This window comes from Abramis brama (genome assembly GCF_963993115.1).
Source record: "Abramis brama genome assembly, chromosome: 14".
NCBI lineage: Eukaryota > Metazoa > Chordata > Actinopteri > Cypriniformes > Leuciscidae > Abramis > Abramis brama.
Genome location: NC_139976.1, coordinates 34,674,579 through 34,702,000, shown reverse-complemented (window position 1 = coordinate 34,702,000; position 27,422 = coordinate 34,674,579). Strand labels below are relative to the sequence as shown.

The 27,422-nt window shown below is 38.7% G+C and overlaps 3 protein-coding genes across 4 annotated transcripts in view; 1 reads left to right on the top strand and 2 right to left on the bottom strand.

The window, feature by feature from the left end:
• Positions 1-27,422, top strand: part of LOC311096687 (integrin alpha-X-like) — a 569,425-nt gene that overhangs the window by 415,894 nt on the left and 126,109 nt on the right. The gene's annotated exons all lie outside the window — the stretch shown is intronic.
• On the bottom strand, positions 844-8,282 carry LOC311096679 (uncharacterized protein). Its single transcript, XM_084135978.1, has 6 exons — positions 7,867-8,282; positions 4,160-7,681; positions 3,663-3,852; positions 3,493-3,581; positions 1,909-1,994; positions 844-1,813 (listed from the first exon to the last, which is right to left on the bottom strand). The coding sequence occupies exons 1-6, from the start codon at positions 7,921-7,923 to the stop codon at positions 1,750-1,752; spliced, it is 4,008 nt and encodes a 1,335-aa protein (XP_083992104.1). The 5' UTR covers positions 7,924-8,282; the 3' UTR covers positions 844-1,749.
• LOC311096695 (uncharacterized protein) lies at positions 8,804-26,987 on the bottom strand. Of its 2 annotated transcripts, none has more exons than XM_084136007.1 (13): positions 26,865-26,987; positions 23,459-23,755; positions 22,996-23,295; positions 21,434-21,739; positions 20,528-20,638; positions 19,813-19,974; positions 19,098-19,388; positions 17,986-18,036; positions 17,652-17,909; positions 15,778-16,125; positions 10,004-10,261; positions 9,649-9,903; positions 8,804-9,046 (listed from the first exon to the last, which is right to left on the bottom strand). In XM_084136007.1, exons 1-13 carry the CDS (start codon positions 26,914-26,916, stop codon positions 9,021-9,023), a joined length of 2,715 nt encoding a protein of 904 aa, XP_083992133.1. In that variant the 5' UTR covers positions 26,917-26,987; the 3' UTR covers positions 8,804-9,020. The 2 variants fall into 2 exon arrangements, with proteins under 2 accessions (XP_083992133.1, XP_083992134.1); XM_084136008.1 differs by having other exon boundaries at positions 17,652-17,906; positions 26,865-26,979.

Here is a 27,422-nt window from a genome sequence, read left to right as displayed (position 1 = left end):
TCTGGAATGCGTCTCAGACCTCCTCCTGAAGTGGTTTGAGCGATCGGATTCAAATCCGTCTTGAATGCGTTTCGGAGGACATTTACACCTGGTCTTTTCACGATCGGATAGCTATCCCATCTGAGAAAACGCATGAAGTGGCCAGGTCTAAACACAACAGCCCCCATGACAAAAACATACGCACGAAAGCCGAAAACAAACGCTGGTTGGCCTCTCACGTCCATAGACCGTAAACGCTCACGTCCAAATTTGAGGAAGTGGTGGGGGAAGTGACGTATGCCGTAAAGCAGTCGAATTTTGTAGTTCTTTTTGTGCTCGGGTTACTACCCGAACCCCGAAGTTACGTAGTGCCAGTAAAAGCGATACAGACCCCGTCAGGCTATGACAATATTCAACCTATTGTAAGTCGATGTACCATCACAAGGGTCTTGGAAATATATTATGAAGGTTGAAAAGATACATAGTGTTGCTTTAACAATAGTCAGGTGGTATATAAAGACAATAAAAAAAAAAATACAATAAAAAAAAAACTTAGATTACAACATTGAGCTTTCTTGTTTTTCAGATTATAAATAGTGTTTGAGGTATTGCTAAACTTCTGATTTCAAAATTAAAAATAGTGGTTTATGACCACCATACTTACATTTATGTCAACTAAATTTTGCCATCCGAAGTAACAAATTAATCAAATAATATTTCTTCTGGACAGACATGTCATAAGTAAAAAAAGAAAAGAAAAAAAAGAAGCCAAATAAAACATTTTCAAAACAAAGTTGAAAGCTGGGCATGATATGATCTCTAACAAATGAGCAGAAATCTGTTTGAATAAGGACAACTCCAAAATAAGTAAAAAATGTTTATGCATGTAGATCACAAAATGTACAAAGTTTATCAATATCACAACTGAATCCAATGACTCTCTGCTGCCCTCTAGTGGCGGCGTGATGTATATAACAGCCAGAGACTTTCATTCCAAAAAACAACTTCTGCCTTGATCAATATAATCAAAGACCATAACTGTACACATATTAAAGCATTTTTTTCTTCATGTTTTTATTATTCCACACACACACACATATATATATATATAGAGAGAGAGATTTTTTAAATCTTATTTTATGAATTACTTTTCACCTTATTCTAGTACTATTTTTATTGTTATTTGTTATATTGTACATTTTGTCCCTTTGTTATTTTTTTTATTATTTTTTTTGTGTATAATGCTTTGGTAATACTGCATGTAAACACAATCATGCAAATTAAGTAAGTACTTTAAATTAAAATATTTAAATGGTCTCTTCTGCCCTCTAGTGGCGTTGTGATGAATAACCAGCGGCTCTCCTCTGTCCTCTAGTGGCAAACAGATATTCGTGACCGGCAGAGGCTCTCTACTCTCACCTGATTATGAGGGCTGACATTTTTTGTAATACTGTCACAGAAACTAAATGCTGAAATGAAAAAGTGCATTTTTTTTAAATTTTTTTTTTATGCTTACAACATTTTTTCCTCATACTTGTTTTTCTTCCAATATAAATAAATACAGACACAAATAAAGACTTACAAGCTCAGTTAAACGGTTGATAAATAAAATAAATGAAGTAAAATGAAACGTGCAACAGCTGCGTACTTGTGCAATAGAATCATTTCATACAATAATTACCAGGCTGCATAGTGCTTGAATAGGACAACAGCTGACAAATAAAGAATAGATGAAGGATGCCTTTGAAAATCATGATGTAATGAAATGTATCACTCCTTAACAGGCTTTTTGAGTTTGTTTTTGAGTTCCGCCATCATCAAGGGACTCCCCATGCTGCACAAAACAAAATAAAGAAAAAAACGTTAGTTCTTTATTTGTGAACAAAATTAAATTAAATTAAGAATTCAGATTGATATTTCAGGCCATACCCAGGAAGCTTCGGGGGTGTCCATTTGGGTTTAGCTGGTGCCTGCTCTTGTTTGACAGAGTCCTCCGTTACTGCAACTGACTTTTGCTGAGAAAGACACAGTTATAATACTAAACATCAACGCCTATAATAACCACCTGGATACAAACATTTTAGGCCTAAATTTAAGATTTATGCAATTGAATTGTATATAAAATGTCCACTCATTTGGATAAAAATGTAATGCACAATACAAATAACAAACTAATAAACTTAATATGACACATATTTGTCAGTCATACATGAAACGGGTAAGATTTCTGTAGTAGTAAATTTTTACACACTCAGTTTGGTTTGAAATGTGCTGGGGACAGAGACGCATTCATTTTTTTCCCCTCTTTCGCGCAGGTCATGTTTTGAAAGACGATGTCCTGTAGCTTACTAATGTAAATAAATAAAAATGTGATGATGTCCGACTCGTTTTATGAAGAAGAAAGCCTTGAGTTTTCAAAAAGCATTAGACTATGACCCACTATTCTGCTTCATAAGTACCATGTTGACAATATGACATGACGTGGTTTAATGTACCTAAACAATGATCCCCAAATTTCTCTCTCATATTGCTCCTCATAACCACTGAAAACGGTAAAAAAAAAAAAAAAAAATCGAACCAAAAGTCAAATTATGGACGTAATGTGACATTAAGCGTTTCTGCTTCATTAGGAAAAAAGCTTAACGTGGTTTAATGTACCTAAACAACGATCACCAAATTTCTCTCTCATATTGCTCCTCATAACCACTGAAAAACTATAAAAAAATCTAACCCAAAGTCCAATCATTATGGACGTTAAGTTAAAAGTGGTGGGTACAAAATGACTCATGACGAAATCTGTTGGGTACGCACCGTCCCCACCGAAATCGACGCCTATGAGTAGTACTAATAAATTAAATGTGTTTCAAATACACAATAACCAGGTTTACATATTTATCATCAATAAATCCAATTTCTTTCAATCTCATACATTTTAACTAACTAAATGTTGCTTGTTCCACAGCTAGCCATATTTTACCCATGTTCATACTTTTTAACTGAATAATTTGAATGAATACATTTTGAAAATTGTATCATTTAAATAAAATCAAATAGATGCAAATAGATAATAAACTATGCCATCATTGTTTTTGCATGCAGAAATCTTGCTGTTTTTTACTTGTTTCATTTATCTACGACTGCCAAATATGCATCACATTAAGTTTCTCACTTTATGTTAAAAACTGTGTAATCCTGTGAGTGTTGATGTATCTTCCCTTGTAACCTATTTATTTGATCAATAATTGATTTGAGAATTGTGCATTTAAGGTCTGCCTGAACTGTTGTTCTTTTTTTTTTCTTTTTTTTTTTGTATGCTTTGTTTGTTCTGTTGAAAAAAAAAGGAAAAATTTCAATAAAAATATTCCAAAAAAAACAAACAAAAAACTGTGCAATCCAAATGGGCAGAAATTTGGGCAGAAATTTTATATGCAATTCAAATACATAAATCTTAAATATAGGCCTAAATATTTTTGAGTGTAATACTGTGCTTAGATCCTACAGTATGTTGTGTACCTGTGGATGTAGTGTGCGCTCCGCTTCTCCTTCTCTCACTTGCTTCCCAAATTCAGTTTTTCTCAGAGCCGGCAGCCCTGCGCCCAGTCCTAAAAATATATAATGGACTGATTTAATGCACTGATAAAATTGTAATGCACTTCTCATGAAGGTTTTATTGAGGTAAATACCTGGGAGTTTAAATCCAATCCCCCCTTTACTTGGAACAGAGACTTCACATGGTGGAGGCTTTAGGAGAAGCGGTTCGACGGAGATCTTGTAAAGGAGCTTTCTGGGGTCTTTGGGTGGCCGAACTAGGGGATTCTTCACAGCAATTCTAGACTTCTGAACGGTAAAGTCCAAAGATGAGTCCTCAAATGCCTGTGGATAAAAAGTCATGAGAGGTTTAACTTTATTGATGTAGGATCACACTTAAATTTCTATAATATAAATGCAGTAATCTTTATGTCTGCTTAACTGAATAGATGATGTTTACTAACCACATAACTTGTATTATCTTATAGCTGTATATAACTGCCATATGAACATTACTATTATGACTGATAACTGAATACTTCCTGATTGTAACATTGAAAACATGCATTGAAACAAAAAGTATTGTGAAAAGCACTAGACAAATGAACTTGAATATAAAAGTAGAGCTTTTACTCAAAATATTTAATATTACCTGTAGATCCAAATCAAATGTTCCTTCTATCTTCACATCTTTGCTCACGCTATCGAATCCTCTTTTCATCCCAGGTCTGCTGATTTCCATGAAGTCTTCATGACAGCTCGACTCTGTTTCTCCAGCAATGGCTTTCTGTATCTGATCATGACGTCCATCACCTTCAGTTGTTTCACACTCTGGTGAACTTGGTAGCTGGATTTGTTTAACAACTTCAAGACTTGCATTTTCCACCTCCATTGTCTCACCTAATAACTTCCTTCCTTCTTCAAGTACAAATGCATCAGCTTGCACTTGTAATTCAGGTCCTTGGTCTTCATCAATCTCAGTTTTCTTGTGATCAATCTGGTCAACAATATTTTTCTCCTTTTCATCAATAAAATGTTCAGCTGCATATCTAAAACCTCCACTGCTTTCTGTCTCTCCATGGTCCATCATGTTCATCTGCTTTCCCTGTTCTGCGTTATCTGGATCTTCGCTCTTCATTTCACACTTTTCATCCTCATGATTCTGATCACATTCTTTGTCGTTATCATCTTTTTGTTCAATCTGCCCAGTTTTATCTAACTCTAGTGCTGTTTCACTCTCCTTAAACTCACTGTTTGCATGTACCCTTTCAGTCTGACCCTCATTGGATGAAACTGCTTCATTCTCAACATGTGTGTCGCTTTCTGTGTCACATGAACTGCTCCCTCCATGATCTGTCCCAGCACAAAGATAAGTTTGTTTATCAGCTTCAGTTGTTTCACACTCTGGTGAACTTTGTAGCTGGATTTGTTTAACAACTTCACGACTTGCATTTTCCACCTCCATTGTCTCACCTAATAACTTCCTTCCTTCTTCAAGTACAAATGCATCAGCTTGCACTTGTAATTCAGGTCCTTGGTCTTCATCAATCTCAGTTTTCTCGTGATCATTCGGGTCAACAATATTTTTCTCCTTTTCACCAACAAGATGTTCACCTGCATGTCTAAAACCTCCACTGCTTTCTGTCTCTCCATGGTCCATCATGTTCATCTGCTTTCCCTGTTCTACATCTTGTCCATAAAGCTCAGATTGGACAACTACTTCTGCGTTATCTGGATCTTCGCTCTTCATTTCACACTTTTCATCCTCATGATTCTGATCACATTCTTCATCGTTATCATCTTTTTGTTCAATCTGCCCAGTTTTATCCAACTCTAGTGCTGTTTCACTCTCCTTCCATTCACTGTTTGCATGTACTCTTTCATTCTGACCCTCATTGGATGAAACTGCTTCATTCTCAACATGTGTGTCGCTTTCTGTGTCACATGAACTGCTCCCTCCATGATCGGTCCCAGCACAAAGATGAGTTTGTTGATCAGCTTCACTTGTTTCACACTCTTGTGAAATAATATCTTGCTCATTTTGTTTAGCAACTTCCCTGCTTATGGGTTCCACCTCCATTACACTTCCCATTGTTTCACCCAATAACTTCCCTTCTTCTTCCAGAACAAATGCACCAACTGACTCACATTCTTCAGGTCCTTGATATTCTGCATCACCAAGTTCTTCTGTTGAAAGTCCTTCCAAAGTTTCTGTTTCTTTTACCAAGTTCATTTCCATTTCTGTCATTTCCTTCAAGACTTGATTCGTTATTTCTTCTACATACTGTAAAGCGATCTTCGCCACATCTGTGTCCAGAGTCTCCTGCTCCTCAATGCATTGCTCTGATTCACCTTGCAGATGTGCAAAGTGGGCTGGGCTCAAAGTCCTTGTTAATACAGGTTTGGCATCTGTTTGGTCCTCTGCAACATGTTGTATCTCTGCAGTTCCAGTGATTTCAGAAACACCTGAATTTCCCAGTGATTCACTGAAAGTGTCCATTGTTTCTTGAGATAATTTGCTTTCTCTTTCTGTGAACTCAAGAAGCTCCTGTGTCTGTGAAGTGATATTTCTGATGTTTGATGATTGACTTTGTGTCTCAAATGGTTCTGCTTCCTCGTCTTCGGAACTGATCTTTATTTCTGTTGTTTCAACAATCAGCTCAGTTTTTAATTCAACGTGTTTTTTAAGAGAGAACTTGGTGTCGTCTATTTCCTGATGTGTCTGACTTTCTGTTGCACTCAAGGATTCGATTGGAGTTTCAATGCCTTGTTCAATTTCCACAGCTTCCTCAACTGCTTTCGGTGTCTTGGGATGCTCAACAAAGCATGCGATAAAAGTTTCTTTTTCTGTTTGCTCTACTGCAAGACTTTTTTGAGTTTTGATCTCCTCAAAACATCCCAAAGCAGTCTCTGGCCTTTTCCTCAATTCTCCAGGGAACTCACAAACAATCGGATTTGAAAACATGCCTTCAGTTTTTATGGCCGCCACAGGCAAGCCAGTTCCTGTTTCTGAAGTATTTTCTGGAGTATCCTGTTTTGAATCTAACTGCAGGGAGTCTTCTGATGTATTAAAGGTTTCAAAAAACTCATCCAATACTGAAGTCATTTTCAGTTCTGTTTCAATGTTTAATATATGTTTTTCTTTGGAAACTCTTTGCAGTGTTTCTGCTGACTCCTGTAACTCAGATTTAATCGTGTCTTGTTCACTCTCGGTTGCACCCCTATTTTCTGGAATCATCTCCTCAACCTCATTTTTACAGAATTCTGCAATTTCATCATAATATTTTTCCAGTACTTTCAGCCTTTCAGGCTTTGAAAGGCCATCAGCTTCCTCTGCAGAATATTCCAACTCTGGTAGCAAATCTTGCACTGCAAGGACAAATGCATCAGCTGGCACTTGTAATTCAGGTCCTTGGTCTTCATCAATCTCAGTTTCCACCCGATCCTTCAGGCCAACAGTTTTTTTCTCCATTTCATCAATAAAATCTTCATGTTTCAAACCTCCAATGCATTCTGTCTCTCCATGGTCCATCATGTTCATCTCCTTTTCCTGTTCTAGATCTTGTCTATAAAGCTCAGATCGGAAAGTTACATCTGCACTATCTGGATCTTCTCTCTTTTTTGAACACTTTTCATCCTCATATTTCTGATCATATTCTTCATTGTTACCATCCTTTTGTTCAATCCGCCTAGTTTCATCCAACTCCTGAACAATTTCACTGTCCTTACGGTTTGCATATTCTCTTTCAGCCTGACCCTCATTGGATGAAACTGCTTCTTTCTCAACATGCATGCCACTCTTGCATCCTCTGCTTTCTGAATCACCTGAAATGCTCCCTTCATGATCGGTCTCAGCTGACCACATTGCACAATGGTAAGTTTGTTTTCTTGCAGTGTCAACATGAAGTTCATCATTCTTGTCGTCTTTGACCACATCAGTGTTTTGCCACTGTACCGAGGCCACTTGCACTCGGACTTCAGGCAGGGAACACTTGACCTCCCCTGTGCTTTTGTCATTATAATTTGATTTATTCTCTTCCTTCTCACTACTATTTGCCTTTACTTCTCTGTTAATCTTTTTTGCTGCACTCAAGTCAATCTCATCTGATCTTTGGTTTCCTACATCTGCGACTTCCGGTCTCAGATATTTTGCAACAGCCCCTGACAGATAACCCTAAATCAGCAAAACATTAAAACAAATTTGACTCATTAAGATACAAATATATAGAATTGTTTGATACATACAGACTAAGCATTCTATACATTACAAACTGATCGTAATCACACAGATTAGTCATCATTATTCACAACTCAGTCAGTGACACTCGTTGATTGTACAAGGGTACTGCATTTACTCACCCAAACAGTCCAAATAGTGCGACCAATGCGGTTCACCGAGGAATCAGGCGCATCCATAGCCGATTAAGTGAAAGATTACGAAGTGCTGACAGATCAATGAAGCTCCTTCGAAGTTTGATTTGATTGCGAATATTTCTTCACAACATTCAGACCATTACAAGCACATGTCCTTTTTGTAAGTTAAGTTCTTTAAAGGAAGTTATATGGTGACTGACAGACGGAGTTCGCATTTGTTTAGTTCGTGATGCTCATATGTCCGGCGTTTAAATGAGGAAGACGCGCAGTGTGAAGCTACATTAACACCAGCCAACGAACAAGCACTAACACTCGCACGGAATTGGTTTGTGGTGAGAAAAACATAAGAGTCATTGAGCCTGTCATGTCCAACCACACATCATTTCTGTGAACACTTCTCTAAAGTTTACCGGCTGCGTGTCAAATCCTAGTGAGCTGCCTAAATAGACGGCATTTTGGGCAGGCGCGTTGTGCACTTTTTGGCGCGCCTATTTTAGACGCGTGCAGCATTCGTACGTCATGGTTGAAATCATAATATTTAAGCACCTCGGAGTCAGAAAGCATCAAAATGCTGTCTATGAAGGAGTCTCATTAGATCTTGAAACACAAACTTAGTTTTCTGATGCAACAGTTATAGCTGCGCAACAAGTGCAAGCAGCTCCCAAAACTTCCGTCAAGATATTTAATCATATTAGCTTTAAAATGTAGCAAATTATGCGTTTGGATAATTATGACTTTGTTTATGGTAGAAAACGAAAGCATTAAGTGAAGGTTTAATACAATTTCATGTGCACTGTTTGAATATGCACAAGTGTTGTGGTTGAGGTTTGACATCTAGGCTAGACTTTGGACAAAATTAGTCACAGTGGTGCATTCATTCTTTCTTTCTCACATACAGTTTTTTTTTTTTTTTTTTTTTTTTGAAACAAACACAGGCTTAGGCCTAATTTTAAAGAGTTTATTTAATGAAAATGGATGGTAATTCAAACCTGTGAAGTGAATGCTAAATATTCTTGTTTTATGCCTCATATTAGTAGTAAAAGAAATACTTTTTTTAAAGAAAAAATAAATATAACAGCAAAAGTATAAAGAAAGAGTTGGTTGGAAAGATGTAGATTTCTTAATAATCTTGATGGCTATCAAGATGACACTTCCTCTGCAGGCTCTGCAAAACACAAAACTGAGAAGTAAAATTCATCTTCTAATCTTGCCACAGATCACAGCATTCATCTCATGAGAGTGTAAATCATTTTAAACATAATTGTCAACAACACTGCACTGGAGTTCAAATGTTTGGAATATTTACGTTTTTTTATGTTTTTGAAAGGAGTCTATTCAGTTTTTGCTGCATGCTTAATATTATTTTTAGATTTTTAAAATAGAAATCTTTTGTAACATTATACATGTCTTTACTGTCACTTGAATCAGTTTAATGCATCCTTGTTGAATACATTTAAAACATTTTTTTTTTAAAATGGTATTGTACCATGGTGTCCACAAAAACTGTCTTCAACATTGATCATAATCAGAAATGTTTCTTGAGCAGCAAATCATCATATTAGAATGATTTCTGAAGGTTCATGTGACACTGAAGACTGGAGTAATATATAATATGTATTATATATAATTGAGTCTTTATACAAAACTGGAAATGCTAAATATATTTAGGATATTTGTGATTTAATTTGACAGTATCCTGTAAATGACTAACTTTACACATGCACAACATCTTGTACCTCAACAACAAGCAAGAAACACATTATTCACCTGTCCAGGTAAGGTACGCAGGCGAGCTTAGTGCAGGATGGGTAATCTCCACAGTAACTCTCAGACGCTCTCTCTTCTCTTTCCTCAATCTCACAGTGTTTATATATGACGGATCTATGTCCTCATCCTCATCATTCTCTTCCACGTGCTCATTCGGCTCAGGCTGTTTTTCCTCTTGTACTGATTTCATTCCTTCCACGCTTTCATTTATCTTTTCATTTTCTGCATTATGGTCCACATTAGGTGGCCTGATTTCTGTAGAATAAGCCAAAGCTTTATTTTCAAGGTTGTTCTAGATGCTGAGCATTTTTCAGTCTACTCACCATATTATTCTAAAAAATATAGGCATACTTACTGCGTGCATGTCCTCCTCTGCGACTGCCACTTTCCTGTCGTCCTGTAGTCCTCACCAAAGCACAAACGCTCTTGAGCACGAGTTTCCCCTCACTGTTTTCTCTCTCTCTCTCTTTTGACAAAAGCTTGGAGATAGTTGTGCCACCAGCTGCCCAGAGCAGTTCAGCCACAGGCTTTCCTCCAGAGAGAAGAACAGAGAATATTCCCACACCATCTCTGCTCCAGTGAACCGACAAAGAACGAGGGATTGAGGGAGCAACTGAGAAAAAAGACAGAGAAAGAAAGGTGTGAACAACAAAATGTGTGCAGTGCTTGCATGTGCAAAACTCAGATGCTCTAAGGCATTGTGGGTGGTTGTCAGAGTGTTGCTTAATGGTTAAGGGGTTTTCTTAGTTGTTTTGAGTATGTTGCTTTGTGGTTGTTAGGGCTTTGCTAGGTGATTGTGTCAAAAGTCTCTATGATATTCTGGTCTTTAGATATGGTCTTCCTTAGTTTTATCATCCAGGAGGTGAAAGTCTGATTATTCGAAAGTTAAAGGTGTAGTAAGAGATTTCTGAGAAACGCTGTTAAGAGCGGATTGGACAGAGCAGCACAAGACACTTGTAGCCAATCAGCAGTAGGGGGCGTATCCACTTATGATGGGGGAGGAGAGAGAGAGAAAGAAGGAGATTTGAAGTAGAAAGAGAGATGGCTGAGAGACATTACAAAAGAGAAAAGCTCAGAGGAATATCACTGGAAAAAGAAGGGTTATGATCAGGCAAGAGGTTTAGGACCCACGTTAATATTATAAAAGCTTTCCAGCGCTGGAGAGAACTAAGCAGGAAGGCCTGAAAACAAAGATTGTGTTGTTTCTGCTCCATGCGGGAGTAACATTGGTTTTGCTGTGTTTCACAGAATCATGCTTTGCTGTTGTTGTAATGTACGCTATAGTAGCAGGACAGTTTTGAGTGTCATTGTTTGTCTGGCGCTGCTGGCGACTAACAACCAACTTCTGCTTGTATATACTCTTGTGTTCTGTTTGTTCATTTTTTGTTCTTTCTTGTCGTTCATTAGTCATCTTTGCTTTATTTTTCGTGAAGCATTATTTTGCTTTGCTTCTGCTATGATAAAGGGACATCCACTCTTGCATTGCATTGCGTGCATTTTGGGGGCGGAGCAATGAAGGGAGGGGTGTGTTTGTTTGGGTTGGTTTCAAATATCAACAGTGTTTCTCAGAAATCGCTTACTGCACCTTTAAAAACACTCACTTATATAACCTAGAGTCCTTAACAAGCCACACGATTGGCATACCTTAGCAAGTTATATTAAACATAAGACGTATTAAACATAAAAATTGACATAAATCAATTTATCTCTACGTATGATATGCATTTACATTTCTTTTTAAAATTAGAAACATCCTTATTTCTTTCTTAGTGATGATGGACAGTTAAATATTTACAGACTACCGTTCAAAACTTTGCGGTCAGTAAGATAAAAAAAAAAAAGAGATTATTACTTTTAAATTGATTAAAATGACAGTAAATTAATTTATAACGTTACAAAAGATTTCTGTTTCAAACTAGATGTACCGCATGGCGGTACAAAATATGACCGCCGCTCAGGCCTGCACTGGCTTTCCACAAAAATAAATGACGTGGAGCAATTTGGCTGTATTGCGTGTTTATGTATATAAGTTGTATATTTTAAAAGACTGTCTGGAGTATTCCTGTGGATAATTTAGAGTTTTGTAATTATTTGCCATTACTATTTAAGTTTTATATCAAAAGTCATTAGTTTAGACACTTAACATCCATAATGTGAAAACGTCACATCCATAACAGTGGTTAACAGTAAAAAGCGACTGAAGTGCCCTTGAGCAAGGCACCTAACCCCTCACTGCTCCCCGAGCGCCGCTGTTGTTGCAGGCAGCTCACTGCGCCGAGATTAGTGTGTGCTTCACCTCACTGTGTGTTCACTGTGTGCTGAGTGTGTTTCACTAATTCACGGATTGGGATAAATGCAGAGACCAAATTTCCCTCACGGGATCAAAATAGTATATATACTTATACATACTAAGTATGAAAAATCTGTGTTTTTTTTTTTCAAAGGACCCTCCCATTCAATTTATACAAACCTCTACCAAACGGTTGAGGTGCCTGTTGATGGTAAAAGTCTGTTATCTGACTTTGGCATGGGTTTGTTGTGTTTTACTGAAATAAAAAACATTTTTTCCCCAAAAAACTGGTTTTATCTTGTAGCCCTGGTCCCAGAGTTTTAAAAAAAACAATGTTAACAAAATTAAACTCATTCCCACTGTACCTAGTAGAACACTTAAGTAAATGTCCCATTGAAATTAATGGGATTTTATAGATTTAGGTGAAGAAAGTGTACACATAATACATTTTGGTCTGTACCATGAAGAGAAAACTGATTCAACTATATAAACTATATATTTTCTGAAAGCGTAGACTCTCAGGATGTGATCTAACATGGCATGAAACATGTCCCACCCACGTCATTAGTATACTGCCCAAGCATAACACATTGGGTATTGGTAAATCGGGTATATGGCTGATACCTAAAAAAAGTAGTAGTATGTGCATGTCTGTCTGTGTGTGTGTGTGTATGTGTGTGTGTTTGTGTATGTGTGTGTCTGTGTGTGTCTGTGCGTGTATGTGTGCGTGCGTACATGTGTGTGCGCGTGTGTGTTTGTGTGTGTGTGTCTGTGCATGTGGATTTGTATGTGTGTGTGTCTGTGCCTGTGGATGTCAGTGTGTGTGCATGCTTGCGTTTGTTTGTATTCCTGCATGTGTGTGTGTGACAGTATCATCCTAAACCAGCAACCCTTCGCTCAACAGCACCATCTACAGGCCGATGAGTGTACAGTCACTAAATGTGCACATAAATGAATTTATTTTATACCCCCCCATGGATGAAATTCTACGAAACTTAGCATACCCCCAGAGGATGTCAAGTTAATCATACACATGAAATATGGTGCAGTTCTGAACATCTCCACTGAAGATAGGGGCGATTAAAGCAGAATAATATTGCATTTTAATTTTTTATGGGAGGGGCACAAATCACAAATGACTGATTATGGGCTAGGTTGATGTGGGCCCTTAAGAGCAACATACCATCAAAATTTCTACATCCTCGGTACCACGGTTCAGGTAGTTATTTAGGAAAAACTGCATTTTTTGGGTTTGGGGGGGCCCAGCGAGGGGGGGGAGTGGCCCCCGGGGACCAAATGAAATTTTTCCGTAAAAGTCTAGTGGGGCTACATGCCCACCAAATTTCATGTTCCCCGGTGTTTCGGTGTCCCTGGTATCGTTGACGAAAAATTCAGATGAGGAAAAAAAAAAAAAAAAAAAACTTTGACAATCGATTATGGGCTAGGTTGATGTGGGCCCTTAAGACCAACATACCATAAAAATGTCTTCATCCTCGGTGCCACGGTTCAGGTAGTTATTTAGGAAAAACTGCATTTTTTGGGTTTGGGGGGGCCCAGCGCGGGGGGGGAGTGGCCCCCGGGGACCAAACGAAATTTTTCCGTAAAAGTCTAGTGGGGCTACATGCCCACCAAATTTCATGTTCCCCGGTGTTTCGGTGTCCCTGGTATCGTTGACGAAAAATTCACGGGGGGCCCAGCGCGGGGGGGGGAGTGGCCCCCGGGGACCAAACGAAATTTTTCCGTAAAAGTCTAGTGGGGCTACATGCCCACCAAATTTCATGTTCCCCGGTGTTTCGGTGTCCCTGGTATCGTTGACGAAAAATTCACGGGGGGCCCAGCGCGGGGGGGGAGTGGCCCCCGGGGACCAAATGAAATTTTTCTGTAAAAGTCTAGTAGACCAACATACCATAAAAATTTCTTCCTCCTCGGTGCCACGGTTCAGGTAGTTATTTAGGAAAAACTGCATTTTTTGGGTTTGGGGGGGCCCAGCGCGTGGGGGGAGTGGCCCCCGGGGACCAAACGAAATTTTTCCGTAAAAGTCTAGTGGGGCTACATGCCCACCAAATTTCATGTTCCCCGGTGTTTCGGTGTCCCTGGTATTGTTGACGAAAAATTCACGGGGGCCCCAGCGCGGGGGGGGAAGTGGCCCCCGGGGACCAAACGAAATTTTTCCGTAAAAGTCTAGTAGACCAACATACCATAAAAAATTCTTCATCCTCGGTGCCACGGTTCAGGTAGTTATTTAGGAAAAACTGCATTTTTTGGGTTTGGGGGGGCCCAGCGCGGGGGGGGAGTGGCCCCCGGGGACCAAACGAAATTTTTCCGTAAAAGTCTAGTGGGGCTACATGCCCACCAAATTTCATGTTCCCCGGTGTTTCGGTGTCCCTGGTATCGTTGACGAAAAAATTCAGTAGATGACGAAAAAAAAAAAAAAAAAAAAACTTTGACAATCGATTATGGGCTAGGTTGATGTGGGCCCTTAAGACCAACATACCATAAAAATGTCTTCATCCTCGGTGCCACGGTTCAGGTAGTTATTTAGGAAAAACTGCATTTTTTGGGTTTGGGGGGGCCCAGCGCGGGGGGGGAGTGGCCCCCGGGGACCAAACGAAATTTTTCCGTAAAAGTCTAGTGGGGCTACATGCCCACCAAATTTCATGTTCCCCGGTGTTTCGGTGTCCCTGGTATCGTTGACGAAAAATTCACGGGGGGCCCAGCGCGGGGGGGGGAGTGGCCCCCGGGGACCAAACGAAATTTTTCCGTAAAAGTCTAGTGGGGCTACATGCCCACCAAATTTCATGTTCCCCGGTGTTTCGGTGTCCCTGGTATCGTTGACGAAAAATTCACGGGGGGCCCAGCGCGGGGGGGGGAGTGGCCCCCGGGGACCAAACGAAATTTTTCCGTTAAAGTCTAGTGGGGCTACATGCCCACCAAATTTCATGTTCCCCGGTGTTTCGGTGTCCCTGGTATCGTTGATGAAAAATTCACGGGGGGCCCAGCGCGGGGGGGGAGTGGCCTCCGGGGACCAAACGAAATTTTTCCGTAAAATCTATAGTGGGGCTACATGCCCACCAAATTTCATGTTCCCCGGTGTTTCGGTGTCCCTGGTATCGTTGACGAAAAATTCACGGGGGGCCCAGCGCGGGGGGGGAGTGGCCCCCGGGGACCAAATGAAATTTTTCTGTAAAAGTCTAGTAGACCAACATACCATAAAAAATTCTTCATCCTCGGTGCCACGGTTCAGGTAGTTATTTAGGAAAAACTGCATTTTTTGGGTTTGGGGGGGCCCAGCGCGGGGGGGGAGTGGCCCCCGGGGACCAAACGAAATTTTTCCGTAAAAGTCTAGTGGGGCTACATGCCCACCAAATTTCATGTTCCCCGGTGTTTCGGTGTCCCTGGTATCGTTGACGAAAAAATTCAGTAGATGACGAAAAAAAAAAAAAAAAAAAAAAACTTTGACAATCCCTATATGACCGCTTTCGCTAGCTACGCTAGCGGCGGTCATAATAAATGCTGTCCTTTTGACCTTTCTATTCATATATTTCTATTTATATAAAAAAAATAATCACGGTTTCCTCAAAAATATGAAGCAGCGCAACTGTTTTCAACATTGCTAATGATAAGAAATGTTTCTTTAGCAGCAAATCAGCATATTATAATGATTTCTGAAGGATCATGTGACACTGAAGACTGGAGTAATGGAATTTTAAATTGTAATAATAATGATATACTGTATTTGATCAAATAAATGCGCTGGTGAGCATACAAGACTTCTTTCAAAACCATGAAAAAGATTATTCATTTTCAGAAATCTATTATTTTTGAGTGTGTCCTTTTACCTATATGAGCATTTCTCCAGAATCTCTCAACAGGCTTCAGGAGGGAGCAGTGTGCCACTCTGCAGACGATCTCCCCTCCCCTCGCTGGATCATCCAGCGCTTTAAGTAATGCTTTTGCTCGAAATGTCCTCGGCAGAGTTTGCAAAGGGCCCCAAAGCTCAGCTCCCTCTTTGATTTCCCCTTCGCTGTCCTCTCCCTCCTCAATCTCATTCCCTTTTAGATGCAGCCATTTAACAGAGATTTCAGGGGGGTAGAAACCAGTTATGTCACAGGCCAGGGTCAAAGGTCCCTCCTCAGCAGATGGAAGGGGAGAGATGATTTCTGAAACGGTGGGCTTTTTTATGAATCCTAAAAAAGAAAAAAGTCAGTTATTTGATCAAACATTTGTTTTTGTTGTTAATGTACTTCCAGCATTGGAATGGACTGCTATGATACTGCTTACTACATATTATCACTTTACGTGATTTATTGTACTGTATGTTTGCAAATAAAGTTTGCGATTACTATATATAAAGAGCTTGGCGATAATATAATTACATTTTGCGACAATATAAACAATCGCAGCTGAGATTTGCTTTAAAGTATACATTGATTTATGTGAGTATACTGTAAGTATGCAAGTAAAGTAGAATGTATGTTACACTTTATGTACCAAAAACCAACAGTATTATGGGTATTTTGCTTCAAGTTTGTTGTTTAAATGTCTCAACTCTTGGCATTCTGGATAAAATATTCCATACAGTGTGCTCTGGTTGTGCTGTATACTGAACATTTTGGTTAATGAAGTAGGTCATCCAGATATTTCAAAAAATTCACATACTGTGCCAAGTATATACTCCAGAAATACTGTAGTATGTGTGTAATATGGAAGTTTCCTATAGACCTTATGTAGCTCCGCCCCTTTTCAGCACTGCGCTCTTTATCTTTTGTCGTCCGGTCTGTATTTTCACAGCGATCTTGCGTATAATGAATGAACGGCTCATTTTAAAATCTTCCCGGTCTACTGACATTTGTTAAGACATCTGCTTTAAATATACAATCCTCATGATAACTTTCGTTAACTTTACATTAAGTAAATCCACTTCAAGAGCTAATTACTCCTGGACAGCAATGCCATAGATAGGAATATACAAAGCGACTGCAAAAACGGAAGTTCAAAGACAATATTCTTAATATTCTTTCCTTCACTATAGCTGTTAGTTTCACAGTCTTGTCTTTCTGTATGATTTTCAAATAGGCCTACTTGTTTGCTTCAAATCAAACCCAATTGTGATTCTCCTCGTAGCTGTTTGGTTTGTTTCATTGCTTATAACTCTTAAATGAAGACTTTTTAAACATCCCTATGGAAAAAATTAATAGGAAAAATATTGCGGAACCAAGACTGCTGAAAAAGTGGGTGGGCACTAATGCACTCTATACTGAACACAGCCTTAAAGGGATAGTTCACCCAAAAATTTAAATTCTGTAGGCTAATTAATTACTCACCCTCTCGTCGTTTCAAACCCATAAGACTTTCGTTCATCTTCAGAACACAATTGAAGATTTTTTTGATGAAATCTGAGAGCTTTCTGTCCCTCCATTGACAGCTACACATCTACTTTCAAGCCCCAGAAAGGTAGTAAAGACATTATTAAAGTAATCCATGTGACGGTTTAACCTCAATTTTATGAAGCGACATGAGTGCTTTGTTCTTGCAAAAAACACAATTTACCACTTTATTTACTAAATAATAGTCTCCAACATGCATTCTCGCAACAACGTCCGAAGATGAACAAAAGTGAGGGTGAGTAATTAATGCCAGAATTTTCATTTTTGTGTGAACTAACCCTTTAATCTTATTCACAAGAATTCAGTTATTTCATTCCAGTGTTCACCTCGGGTTTCCCGTGTGATGGGTTGTTTTAGGGCCATGTGGTGAACGGTGACCCACACCCTGGCTTCTCCTCTCTCCAGCTCTGCTTTGGGCAGCCTGCACTGGCTCATGGCTGAGAAGAAGCCTTCAGCATCAGGCCGAGGAGCTGCCAGCGCTGGCGGGACGGACACCGGGCTCAGCTCGCCTCCCTCACAGAACCAGCGGAAGGTGATGACGTCCGGATGAAAGTGAGAGGCCTGGGCTACCATTGTCACAACTCCTGGGGAGAGGGTCCGTTACTGACAACCTTTCATGCTGCGTTTGAAATATCTGAATGTGTGTGCTGTATGTGATACCTCCTTCCTCATTTGGCTCTGAGAACTGGATCTCTGAAACTTCTGGTGGTGCTAAACCAAAAAAAACCAATACTAATGTCAACAAATGTTAACATGATGAAATGAAAATAGATGTAAACCTGCATCTTGTTTTATATGCTAAAAGGGAACAAAAATCTATTAACAGGAACCAGTAGCTGAAACCAATTGGTGAACCTCGCCAAGCCTGGGTCAACATGTCTGGGTCATATTTCACTCTAAAATCAATCTACAAATAACCTTTTTTTAATCCAATTCTCATAACTGTAATGTAAAAAAATTAAAATAAAATAAATAAATAAATATATATATATAGAAATATTTATAATTAATTGTAGAATTTGCATTTATTATATTATATTTAAATAATATTGTATTATTAATAAGTCACCCTTTTAGAATAATTGGAGCTAAAAATAAAAATAAATAAAAAAAACTTCAAAAGCGCATGTCTAAACACATTGCAATAATGATACTGAGGGAAAATGTGATTAATTGTCATGAAAATAATGTCTACTGCAAAAATCTTAACTTTGATAAACAGGCTTGAATTTCTTTGTGCAAAATATATTTTCTTCCAATTCTTCATTTTGGGGTGATATGAGACCTGGACATTTTTTTTTAGAGATTTTCGCAATAGCTTCAAAGAAAATAAAGCAAGCTGCAGGTAAATCATGAAGTCAATGCATGGTGCGTTGAAGTCACATAGGAAAGATCGTATTTATGAGTTGAACGCAAATTCAACGTCACCACAAAGTCAAGTGGGAAACTGAGAATTTTTGAGGTGGGGGTGTGTCAGTGGCAAAACATGTTGAATGCAGTGGATGCAGCATCTATAATGGTAGATTTGTTAAAATGAGTGTTTTTTTTTTATTTCTCATTAACATTAAAACTAAAAAAGCAAAAAAACCTGATGCACTTTTTTATTCATCATTTAGTAGATCAAGATTTTTAAAATCTTTGAATTTTATGTAGAAAAGGTATCACTATATTTTAATACATTTAAACACACCTGACATCATAATTACGACTTCCCAACTTGTAAATACAAATTTCCCAGGAGGACTTCAATACACCTCAACATGCCCTCTGACCTAGAATAGTAAACTTGTCGGACACTCTCTCGGCCACAATCTTGTCTTTCCCCTTATACGAGATGTGGCATTTGAAGACTGCACCCTTGTGAATGGACAGGTTGGGTATAAATGTGACAGAGGAGAACAGTTGTTTGTTTAGGCTGGAGGACGAGCGCGGTGGCATCTGTGTGTGTATCTTGTAATATCCTGAGGCAGTAGAGGGCAGCAGAGGGCCTTTCTCTGACACCACAGACACACGGGAGTTACGAGGCGTGTAGGATGCTGAGTGAAAAGGACCATATTTTTTCTCTGTGTGTGAGAGAATGAGAGGATGAAACACATATACAGACAAACAGCCAGTTTGAATTAATAATGCACGTTAATAATTTGATTAAGTTAAGAAATATCTCATGTGTAAATCCACCACTTTCATCTCAACTTCATTTCAACTACTGCTTTTGTCCATTTGACTTAATGAAAGCAGTGTGAAAACAATGCATTTAAATGTCAGTTTCAAACATCATGGAGGTTTCGTTTCTACTATTCTGTGTTGGCTAGTTCCGAATAACATGATTTCATTTGCAATTGTTTTATACAAATTCACAGCAAAATTCCTCTATCCATAATAAATGTATGTGTCATTAGATTTGATTAATAAATGGCCAAATATATAATGGTCCGCTTGATAGTAAAGGATGAAGGTGAATAAGTTGTGGTCTTAGTTGGCAGATACCTTTGTATGAAGTGTCTGTGATGGGCACATCATTCAGAAACCATGTCGTTTGCACTCTCTCTGCCAACCTGCCTTCCACACTGACAGTGACTCTGCCTTTCTTACCCACAATCACCCTGGGTGGCAGAACAATCGCTGAGATGTTCAGAGACTTCAGCTTCTCTGAGAAAAAGGGGGTTAAAAGTGTTAGCATTTCCATTTAGCTCACTAGCATTCTGCCATCATTTGTTCATAGTCACTAGTAACTATCCTGACCTGTTACATTAAACATGAAATGGACTTGTAAAAATATAAGCCCATTTCATGCTTTTAAGGGCTTGAACAAATCTACTATACTATGATGAAATATTTGCAATTTTTATGTCGCTTTCCACAAATTTTATTTCATCAGAATGCACAGCTTCTTTTGAATACCCGCCAATGGAGAAAGATGCTTTTTTTGCTCCAGAATAGTGCAGATTAAGCTTTTACATCCAGGGCTAGCACTAGCAGGCCCATGCTAACAAAGAAAAGCTTGATACCTTGCTTCTAATAGAGAGACAAGTCACATTTACAGCTTTGTTTATTGGCTCAAAATGTTTCCAGATTGGCAAAGATGTCACACACTTTTTAGGTATGAATCAAGCAACTCCCATTAGCCTAAGATCAATGGGATTGCTAACAGAAAGCTTTGTAATAATATTTTATTAAGTCATTGGTGTGTTACCAGACTTACCATCCCTTCTCTTCCAAGAAAATCCCAAGCAGAGCAATAAAACAAGGGTGAGTGAAATGATCATCATCGCTACCGAAGCCTTGGCTGACTTATTCAGACCTGGGTTTTGCACTGAAAGAGATTAGAGCAGTAAATGTATAAAATATCTTTTTCTCCATGTACTTGTTTTCTATAACATTTAACACACTTCACCTTTAATCCAATTAAAACACAACACTAGTCGAATGATGCGTTCAAGTCATGTCGGAAGGTTATATTTACGAGTTGAACACACTTGAATGTCAACACAAGTTCATAATTGGGAGTGGAAAATGTAGGATTTTCTTTAAGCCCAGAAGGTTTAAGTTGTTGGTGAGTCAATCTCGGACATAATGGATGCATCATCTGTATTAATGGCAAATTTGTTAAAAAATATTTTTTTCATTTATCATAAAATGCCATGGGATTGTACATTACAACATAATCTATAGTGATTTAATTTACACCACTTTCAGAAACTGAATAAAAACATTACAAAACGCACCCAGTGCATATTCTTCACCATTTTCTAGATAGAGTTAAAAAAATCTTGTTGAATTTTATGTAGAAATGGTACATCGGCATATTGCTCTCACCAAAGTGATTTCAATACAGCTGACATCATAATTATGACTTCAACTCGCAAATATAAACTTCTCATGAGAACTTGATTGCAACAAAAGTAGGCTAATGGCGTCCAATCCTCCTCCTGAAGGGCCACATACCAGCAGAAATAAGGTCTAAATAAGCACACCTTAACCAGCTAATCAAGGTATTCCAGATCACTAAAACTTCCAGGCAGGTGTGTTGTGAGATATGCTCTGCAGGAATGTGGTCCTCCTGGAGCAGTGAAGTGCAAGAAGGCAAGTGAAGTCCTTTCTCCCATACCACGTGGGTCATCAGTGGAAAGGTCAATGGTTCCATAGGCAGGTTCTTGCACATTGTGTTGCTGGGCCACACATTTCACCTCTCCTCCTCTGCTCCTCTCCTCCACGCTCAAGGTGTGATACTGATGTGTCATATACATTCCATCCTCATTCTGGATGGACAAGGGAAGCTCAGGAAGAACCTTTCCATTCTGGATCCATAGAATGGATAGGTTGTTGGGGTAGAATCCACTGATGTCACAGGAGAGGGTGAGTGGAGATGAGTGGGAAGATGAGGGAACAGTTGAGAGAGTGACCTTCGGGAGAACTAAAAAAAAGATAAAAAATAATGAAATATACTAAAAGTACCAGTAATCAATCTTAACTACATATTACTAGTAGTCCATTAAAACCACATTATCTTTACATGAGTATGTTGATTTCCCATGAATGAGTAGTCAAATTTTGGCCTTGAAATGGCCTACAAGATTTTGGAAAGCAACTATTGCCTAGTCTAGGGGTTCATGAAGTCTACAATACAATGGGGCAGAGTTCTTCAACTCTAATCCTGTGGGCCTATGTCCTGCAGACTTTAGTACCAATCCCAATTTAACCCACCTGTAATTTGCAAGTAATTCTGAACATCTTGATTAGCTTGTTTAAGTGTGTTTGGTTAAGGTTAGTGCTAAACTCAGCAAAACACTGACCCTTCAGGACTGGAGTTGAAGTGCCTTACCATAGGGTGTCCCATTTGTCGTTTTACGATTCTGGAGGATGCTTATGAGCACCCGCTTTTACAGAAACAGCACTGATGCGGACTTCACAGAAGACTTCTACTCAACAATCTTTAGGGCTTTTCACACTATCCTTAACCCGGTTTATTCATTCTATGAATGAATATATCATTCTAAATCCCGCTTTTAACCCGGGGTAAAGGAACGCTTCACACCCTGCTCCAGAGCAGGGTTAGCACTTTTGCGGTGTTAGACCCGCATTGCGGTGCCAAACATGTACAGTGTGAAACAAAGTGGTGTTAGAATATTACAGCTCGATGCATGCTTTCTTTTAGAGCCTTTTATGGCAACAGGTCGTGTGCTGCATTCAACCAATCAATGACACTGACATCGCAAATATGGAAATAAGGACTTTAACTCTTTCAAGTGCGAAAACCCTAAACGTGAAGGACCAAAAGGCCGGTGATTGGATCTAGTAGTCTTGGGTAAAGTGGACTGATTGTTTAGGAATGGAAGTTCATGTATGTCAAAGAAGAACAACCATAATCTGTTCATTATATCCTGAGTTGTTCCCCAATTCAGACTTGCAGAGCTAAACTGACAACATCAAGAAGTTATTTCCTTCATCAATTGCAACTGATGGCTGAGACAAATCCCACAGCATAAGTTGTACAATTCTGCAAAAAACTTGCGACATGAACTGATGAAGCCACTTGATTGAGTGGTGAAATGCATGTAACTAATGTTAAATAAGCTGAAAGAACTTGTACATGTTGTACTGTTACAGCAAAAGTTGCATCCTGTTTCAAATGAATGACATCTACCAATCAAATGTGTAAATTCTGAATACCTATAATGTAAGGTGTGAACTCTTCAAGGATAGGTTTCACCAGGGCTGTATGTTGCACCTTACAGCCAAAGCTTGTGTTCTGGTCAGAGATTTCAGGGATCAAGGTTAGCCAGCTGACTGCATCGTACAGCCCGTCCTCTGTACGGTTCACTTGCAGCTTTTGGGGTTCTTGGATTTTTTTCCCTGCTCGTGTCCAGGTAAACATGATTTGTGGAGGACTAAAGCTCCTTGCCCAACATTCGAACACACTTTTTCTTTTCAGGAATACTTCAGGTACGATGATGGAAACCAGTGGAGGAACTGTAAGAGATTTAGAATGCAACTCCAAGGTTTAGCTTGTCTGGGATATGTATCTGATTTTATATTTATTTATATATTAATAAGTTGGACATTGGTCCTGTGTTTTTCAACAGCAGCCACTATTTCATACAAGTGACCTATGTGAGATGCACTTGAGACTTACCTAGTATTGTCAGAGTCACATCTGTGAAGTAATCGGTTTCATTATAGTTCACCCTGCACTCATACACCCCTTGCTGGTCTGGAGTGGTATTGTAAACAGTCAGTGGGAAGGAGCCAATGAAGGAAGCAGTTGTGTTCAAGAAGATGCCTGGTTGAGTGTGATTCCTTGAGGCAATGACTAAACCACCGAAGGACCAGGTGATGTTTAAGAGTGAATCATCAACTAGAGGCGGCAGTGTAAAGGAGCAGTTGAGGACAGCTGAGGAGCCCGGAGACACAGAGACATCTGCAGAGGAGCCTAAGTTTAAGAGAAGGCCAGAAAAATATGAAAGGAAAAGCATTTCAATTTTCAGACTCTTAAAGTGGCCCTATTATGCTGTTTTGAACAAAAGTTTTAAAGATTAAAGTACACAACAAATTAAATTATTGTTTCTTAAAAGAAAGAATCGATTCTGAACTGCCGAAACGAGTTTCAGTCTCAATTCCAGTCACTTCCTGTTGCATACCTATGTAACACTGTGACATATTTGCATAATGCCAGCCTATGGTCTTCATTGGCTACCTGCGAACAAGTCTCTACTTTGACCCGCCCTCAGACACTGTAGTTGTAGCTGAGAAGATGCTGTTTTCAGTGCTGCGAATCTACTTTGCATGCACTTAAAAAGGATGGAGACTCGTGCTGTAATTGATTTAGTAAAACCGACGCCATTGTTAAAGTTCATATTCAAATTCAGATATGGTAGTAGTCAAGTCAAGTCAAGTCAAGTATATTTGTATAGCGCTTTTCACAATACAGATTGTATCAAAGCAGCTTCACAGTATTAAATTAAAATAATACAACAAGGTTTGTTTCTAGTGGAATTTATTGATTGATAAAATTAAATTAAATATCCCCAAAATATCCCCAACTGAGCAAGCCAAAGGCAACAGTGGCAAGGAACCGAAAAACTCCATCAAGTGACCTAATGGTGACCTGAAACTCCATCAGGTGACCTAATGGAGAAAAAAAAAAACCTTGGGAGAACCCAGGCTCAGTCGGGGGCCAGTTCTCCTCTGGCATTTATGAACTAGAGGCCGGATTGTAGTTTGAACTGTAAGATTAAAAATATTATATGAATGCCTGGCTGAAGAGATGCGTCTTTAATCTAGTTTTAAACTGGGAGAGCGAGTCTGAGCAACGAACAGTATCAGGAAGGCTATTCCAGAGTTTTGGAGCTAAATGTGAAAATGCTCTCCTTCCTTTGGTGGATCTGGATATCCTAGGTATGACCAAAAGCCTCGAATTTAGTGATCTTAAAGAGCGCGATGGATTATAGGGCGATAGAAGATCCGTTAAATAGACTGGAGCTAAGCCGTTTAGGGCTTTATAAGTCAGTAGCAATACCTTGTAATTAATACGGAACTTTATAGGTAGCCAATGTAGTGATGATAAAATCGGTGTTTTATGATCATATTTTCTTGATCTAGTAAGAACTCTAGCGGCTGCATTTTGGACTAACTGTAGCTTGTTTATTGAGGATGCAGGACAACCAGCTAATAAAGCATTACAGTAATCTAGTCTCGAGGTCATGAATGCATGAACTAACTTTTCTGCATCAGATACTGATAGCATATTACGTAGCTTAGCAATGTTTCTAAGGTGGAAAAAGGCTGTTTTTGTAACATATGAAATATGATTTTCAAAAGACAGGTTACAATCTAGTATAACACCCAGGTCTTTTACTGTAGAGGATAAAGTAACAGGACATCCTACTATGTTAAAGTTGTATTGTGAGAGGTTTTGTGGGCGGTTTTTTGAACCGATCTTGTCTGGATTTAATAAAAGAAAATTACGCGTCATCCAATCTTTTATATCTTTAACACACTCTGTCAATTTGGATAATTTAGCGTTTTCATCCGGCCGTGATGAAATATATATTTGAGTGTCATCAGCATAACAATGGAAACTAATTCCATGTTTCCTTATAATATTTCCAAGTGGCATCATATATATTGAGAATAATAGAGGGCCCAACACAGATCCCTGCGGCACTCCATAGTTTACTGAAGTTATGATCGATTTTTCTCCATTTAAATAGACAAAATGGTAGCGGTCAGATAGGTATGATTTGAACCAGCTTAATGCTTGTCCTTGAACACCAGTATAATTTTGTAGTCGATCTAAGAGTATTGTGTGATCTATAGTATCGAACGCAGCACTAAGATCCAGTAAAACTAGTATTGAGATACAGCCTTGGTCAGAAGCTAAAAGTAAATCATTTGTGATTTTAACGTAGTGATGTAGTAGTGATGTAAGCGGTAGACCAATCACAACAGACTGGCCCATCTGACCAATCAGAGCAGAGTAGGTTCGCGGAAAGGAGGGGTTTAGACTGAATCTTTGAACAAACCGTTTTCAGACTCTTTGAGAAATTAGGTGATGTGCAATGTATATTATGAGAACATTCATGTGTTTTTGACCTTAGATACATGTAAACCTGTATGAGACCTCCAAAACAAATTAGGAACCTTTAAAATAGCATAATAGGGGCACTTTAATCCAAAAACAAGAGCAGTAGCCTGTGCTTGATAGGACTGCTTAAAAAATAAGGTGATAACACATTGATCAAACATCTGGATCAGACACTTGAAGGTTTTAAGAAAAACACTTAAATTCAGGAGAACTGTCACTCGATTAAGTGCACTGAGAGTTGTTTTGGATAAAACTAATCTGCTTTATAATAATTAACTAGGTCTTCTTACTAGACCTCTTTATATGGACTACGCATGATATTATTATTCCCATGACTGGATAACACAAACTAATACCCTTTTGTCTATCATTCTAAGTTCAAATATTCTTCTTTGCTTTTCTGATTTAAAAGATGGCATGCTGTATTGACAATAAGTGTGCTAAATAAACATTTACAATAAAAAGAGTAAATAAAAAAAATAATTTTATTTAGGAGACAAAATCAACTTTAGAGGGCTATTTATAACAACAAAAATAATTATTATTAAGAAACACTTATGCCATTGTGAATTGGTTGTCAGTTTATTTAATGACTATTAATATTTTCCATTTACGAAAGGAGGCTGTGGTAACAAACAACTTGGACATTTCTGGTATTAAAAATTTGAATCACACAATTATTGTTCATCTTTGGTCAAACTTTCCCTCATTCAGGTTTTGGTTATCTTCAATAATGTAGAAAATACAAAGCATTCAAAAACAACAACACTGTACTGCAAAATATTGTAAGCATAGTAACACACATCCAGTTTTAAACTTTAAAATTCAGTTCATGATAATTACAAAATATATAGCAAACATTAAATCACTTTTTGTCTTGGCAATGCCTTTAGAGAACCTTAACAATAGATGTAGTGTTGTTTCTGTAATGATACGCATGGGCTATAGTACTCACCTGGCTTTATTAGGCCCATCAGCCATAAATAGAACAGGACTTTAAACTTCATGCCGATTTACTGGAGTGCGAACATACTCCTTATCGTTACTCTATTTGTTTCTTTCATTGCTTTTGCTCTTTGTATTGCATACTGAAAAACACACTTATATAGGGACAGGGGACAGTAGGCGGGGATCAAGTGGGCAAAGGAAAAGATACTGAGTGCTTGTGAAAAGGGGGTGTACCAACTTTATATCTACTGTTCAATGCAGTCATTCAGTTTGATCACTAAGAGAGAGAGAGAGAGGGAGAGAGAGAGAGAGAAAGAGAGAGAAAGTTAAATGGTGTGAAGAGGGTAAACGCAGGGTACTAAGAGAGGGAGAGAGAGAGAGAGAGAGAGATGTTCAAAGACACATTTAGGACAGTGGTCACTTAAAATTCTATCTGGCCTCCATCCAATGTTCTGGACTACTTTACATTCATGCTGTATAGTGACCCAACTCAAAATGGGGTTCACAAGTAATCTTGGGCCTCTGTTAAAATAACTGTACTTCCATTTGGAGGACACAGAGGAGA

Coding starts and splice junctions, on each gene's coding strand:
- LOC311096679 (XM_084135978.1), bottom strand. CDS start 7,923: ATGGATGCGCCTGATTCCTCGGTGAACCGCATTGGTCGCACTATTTGG. Junction 3,853..4,159: donor CATTTGATTTGGATCTACAG/GTAATATTAAAT, acceptor TTTTATCCACAG/GCATTTGAGGACTCATCTTT. Junction 1,814..1,908: donor ACACCCCCGAAGCTTCCTGG/GTATGGCCTGAA, acceptor TGTTTTGTGCAG/CATGGGGAGTCCCTTGATGA.
- LOC311096695 (XM_084136007.1), bottom strand. CDS start 26,916: ATGAAGTTTAAAGTCCTGTTCTATTTATGGCTGATGGGCCTAATAAAG. Junction 21,740..22,995: donor GTTCACACCTTACATTATAG/GTATTCAGAATT, acceptor TCTTTTTTTTAG/TTCTCCCGAAGGTCACTCTC. Junction 18,037..19,097: donor CGACAAGTTTACTATTCTAG/GTCAGAGGGCAT, acceptor TTTTTGGTTTAG/CACCACCAGAAGTTTCAGAG.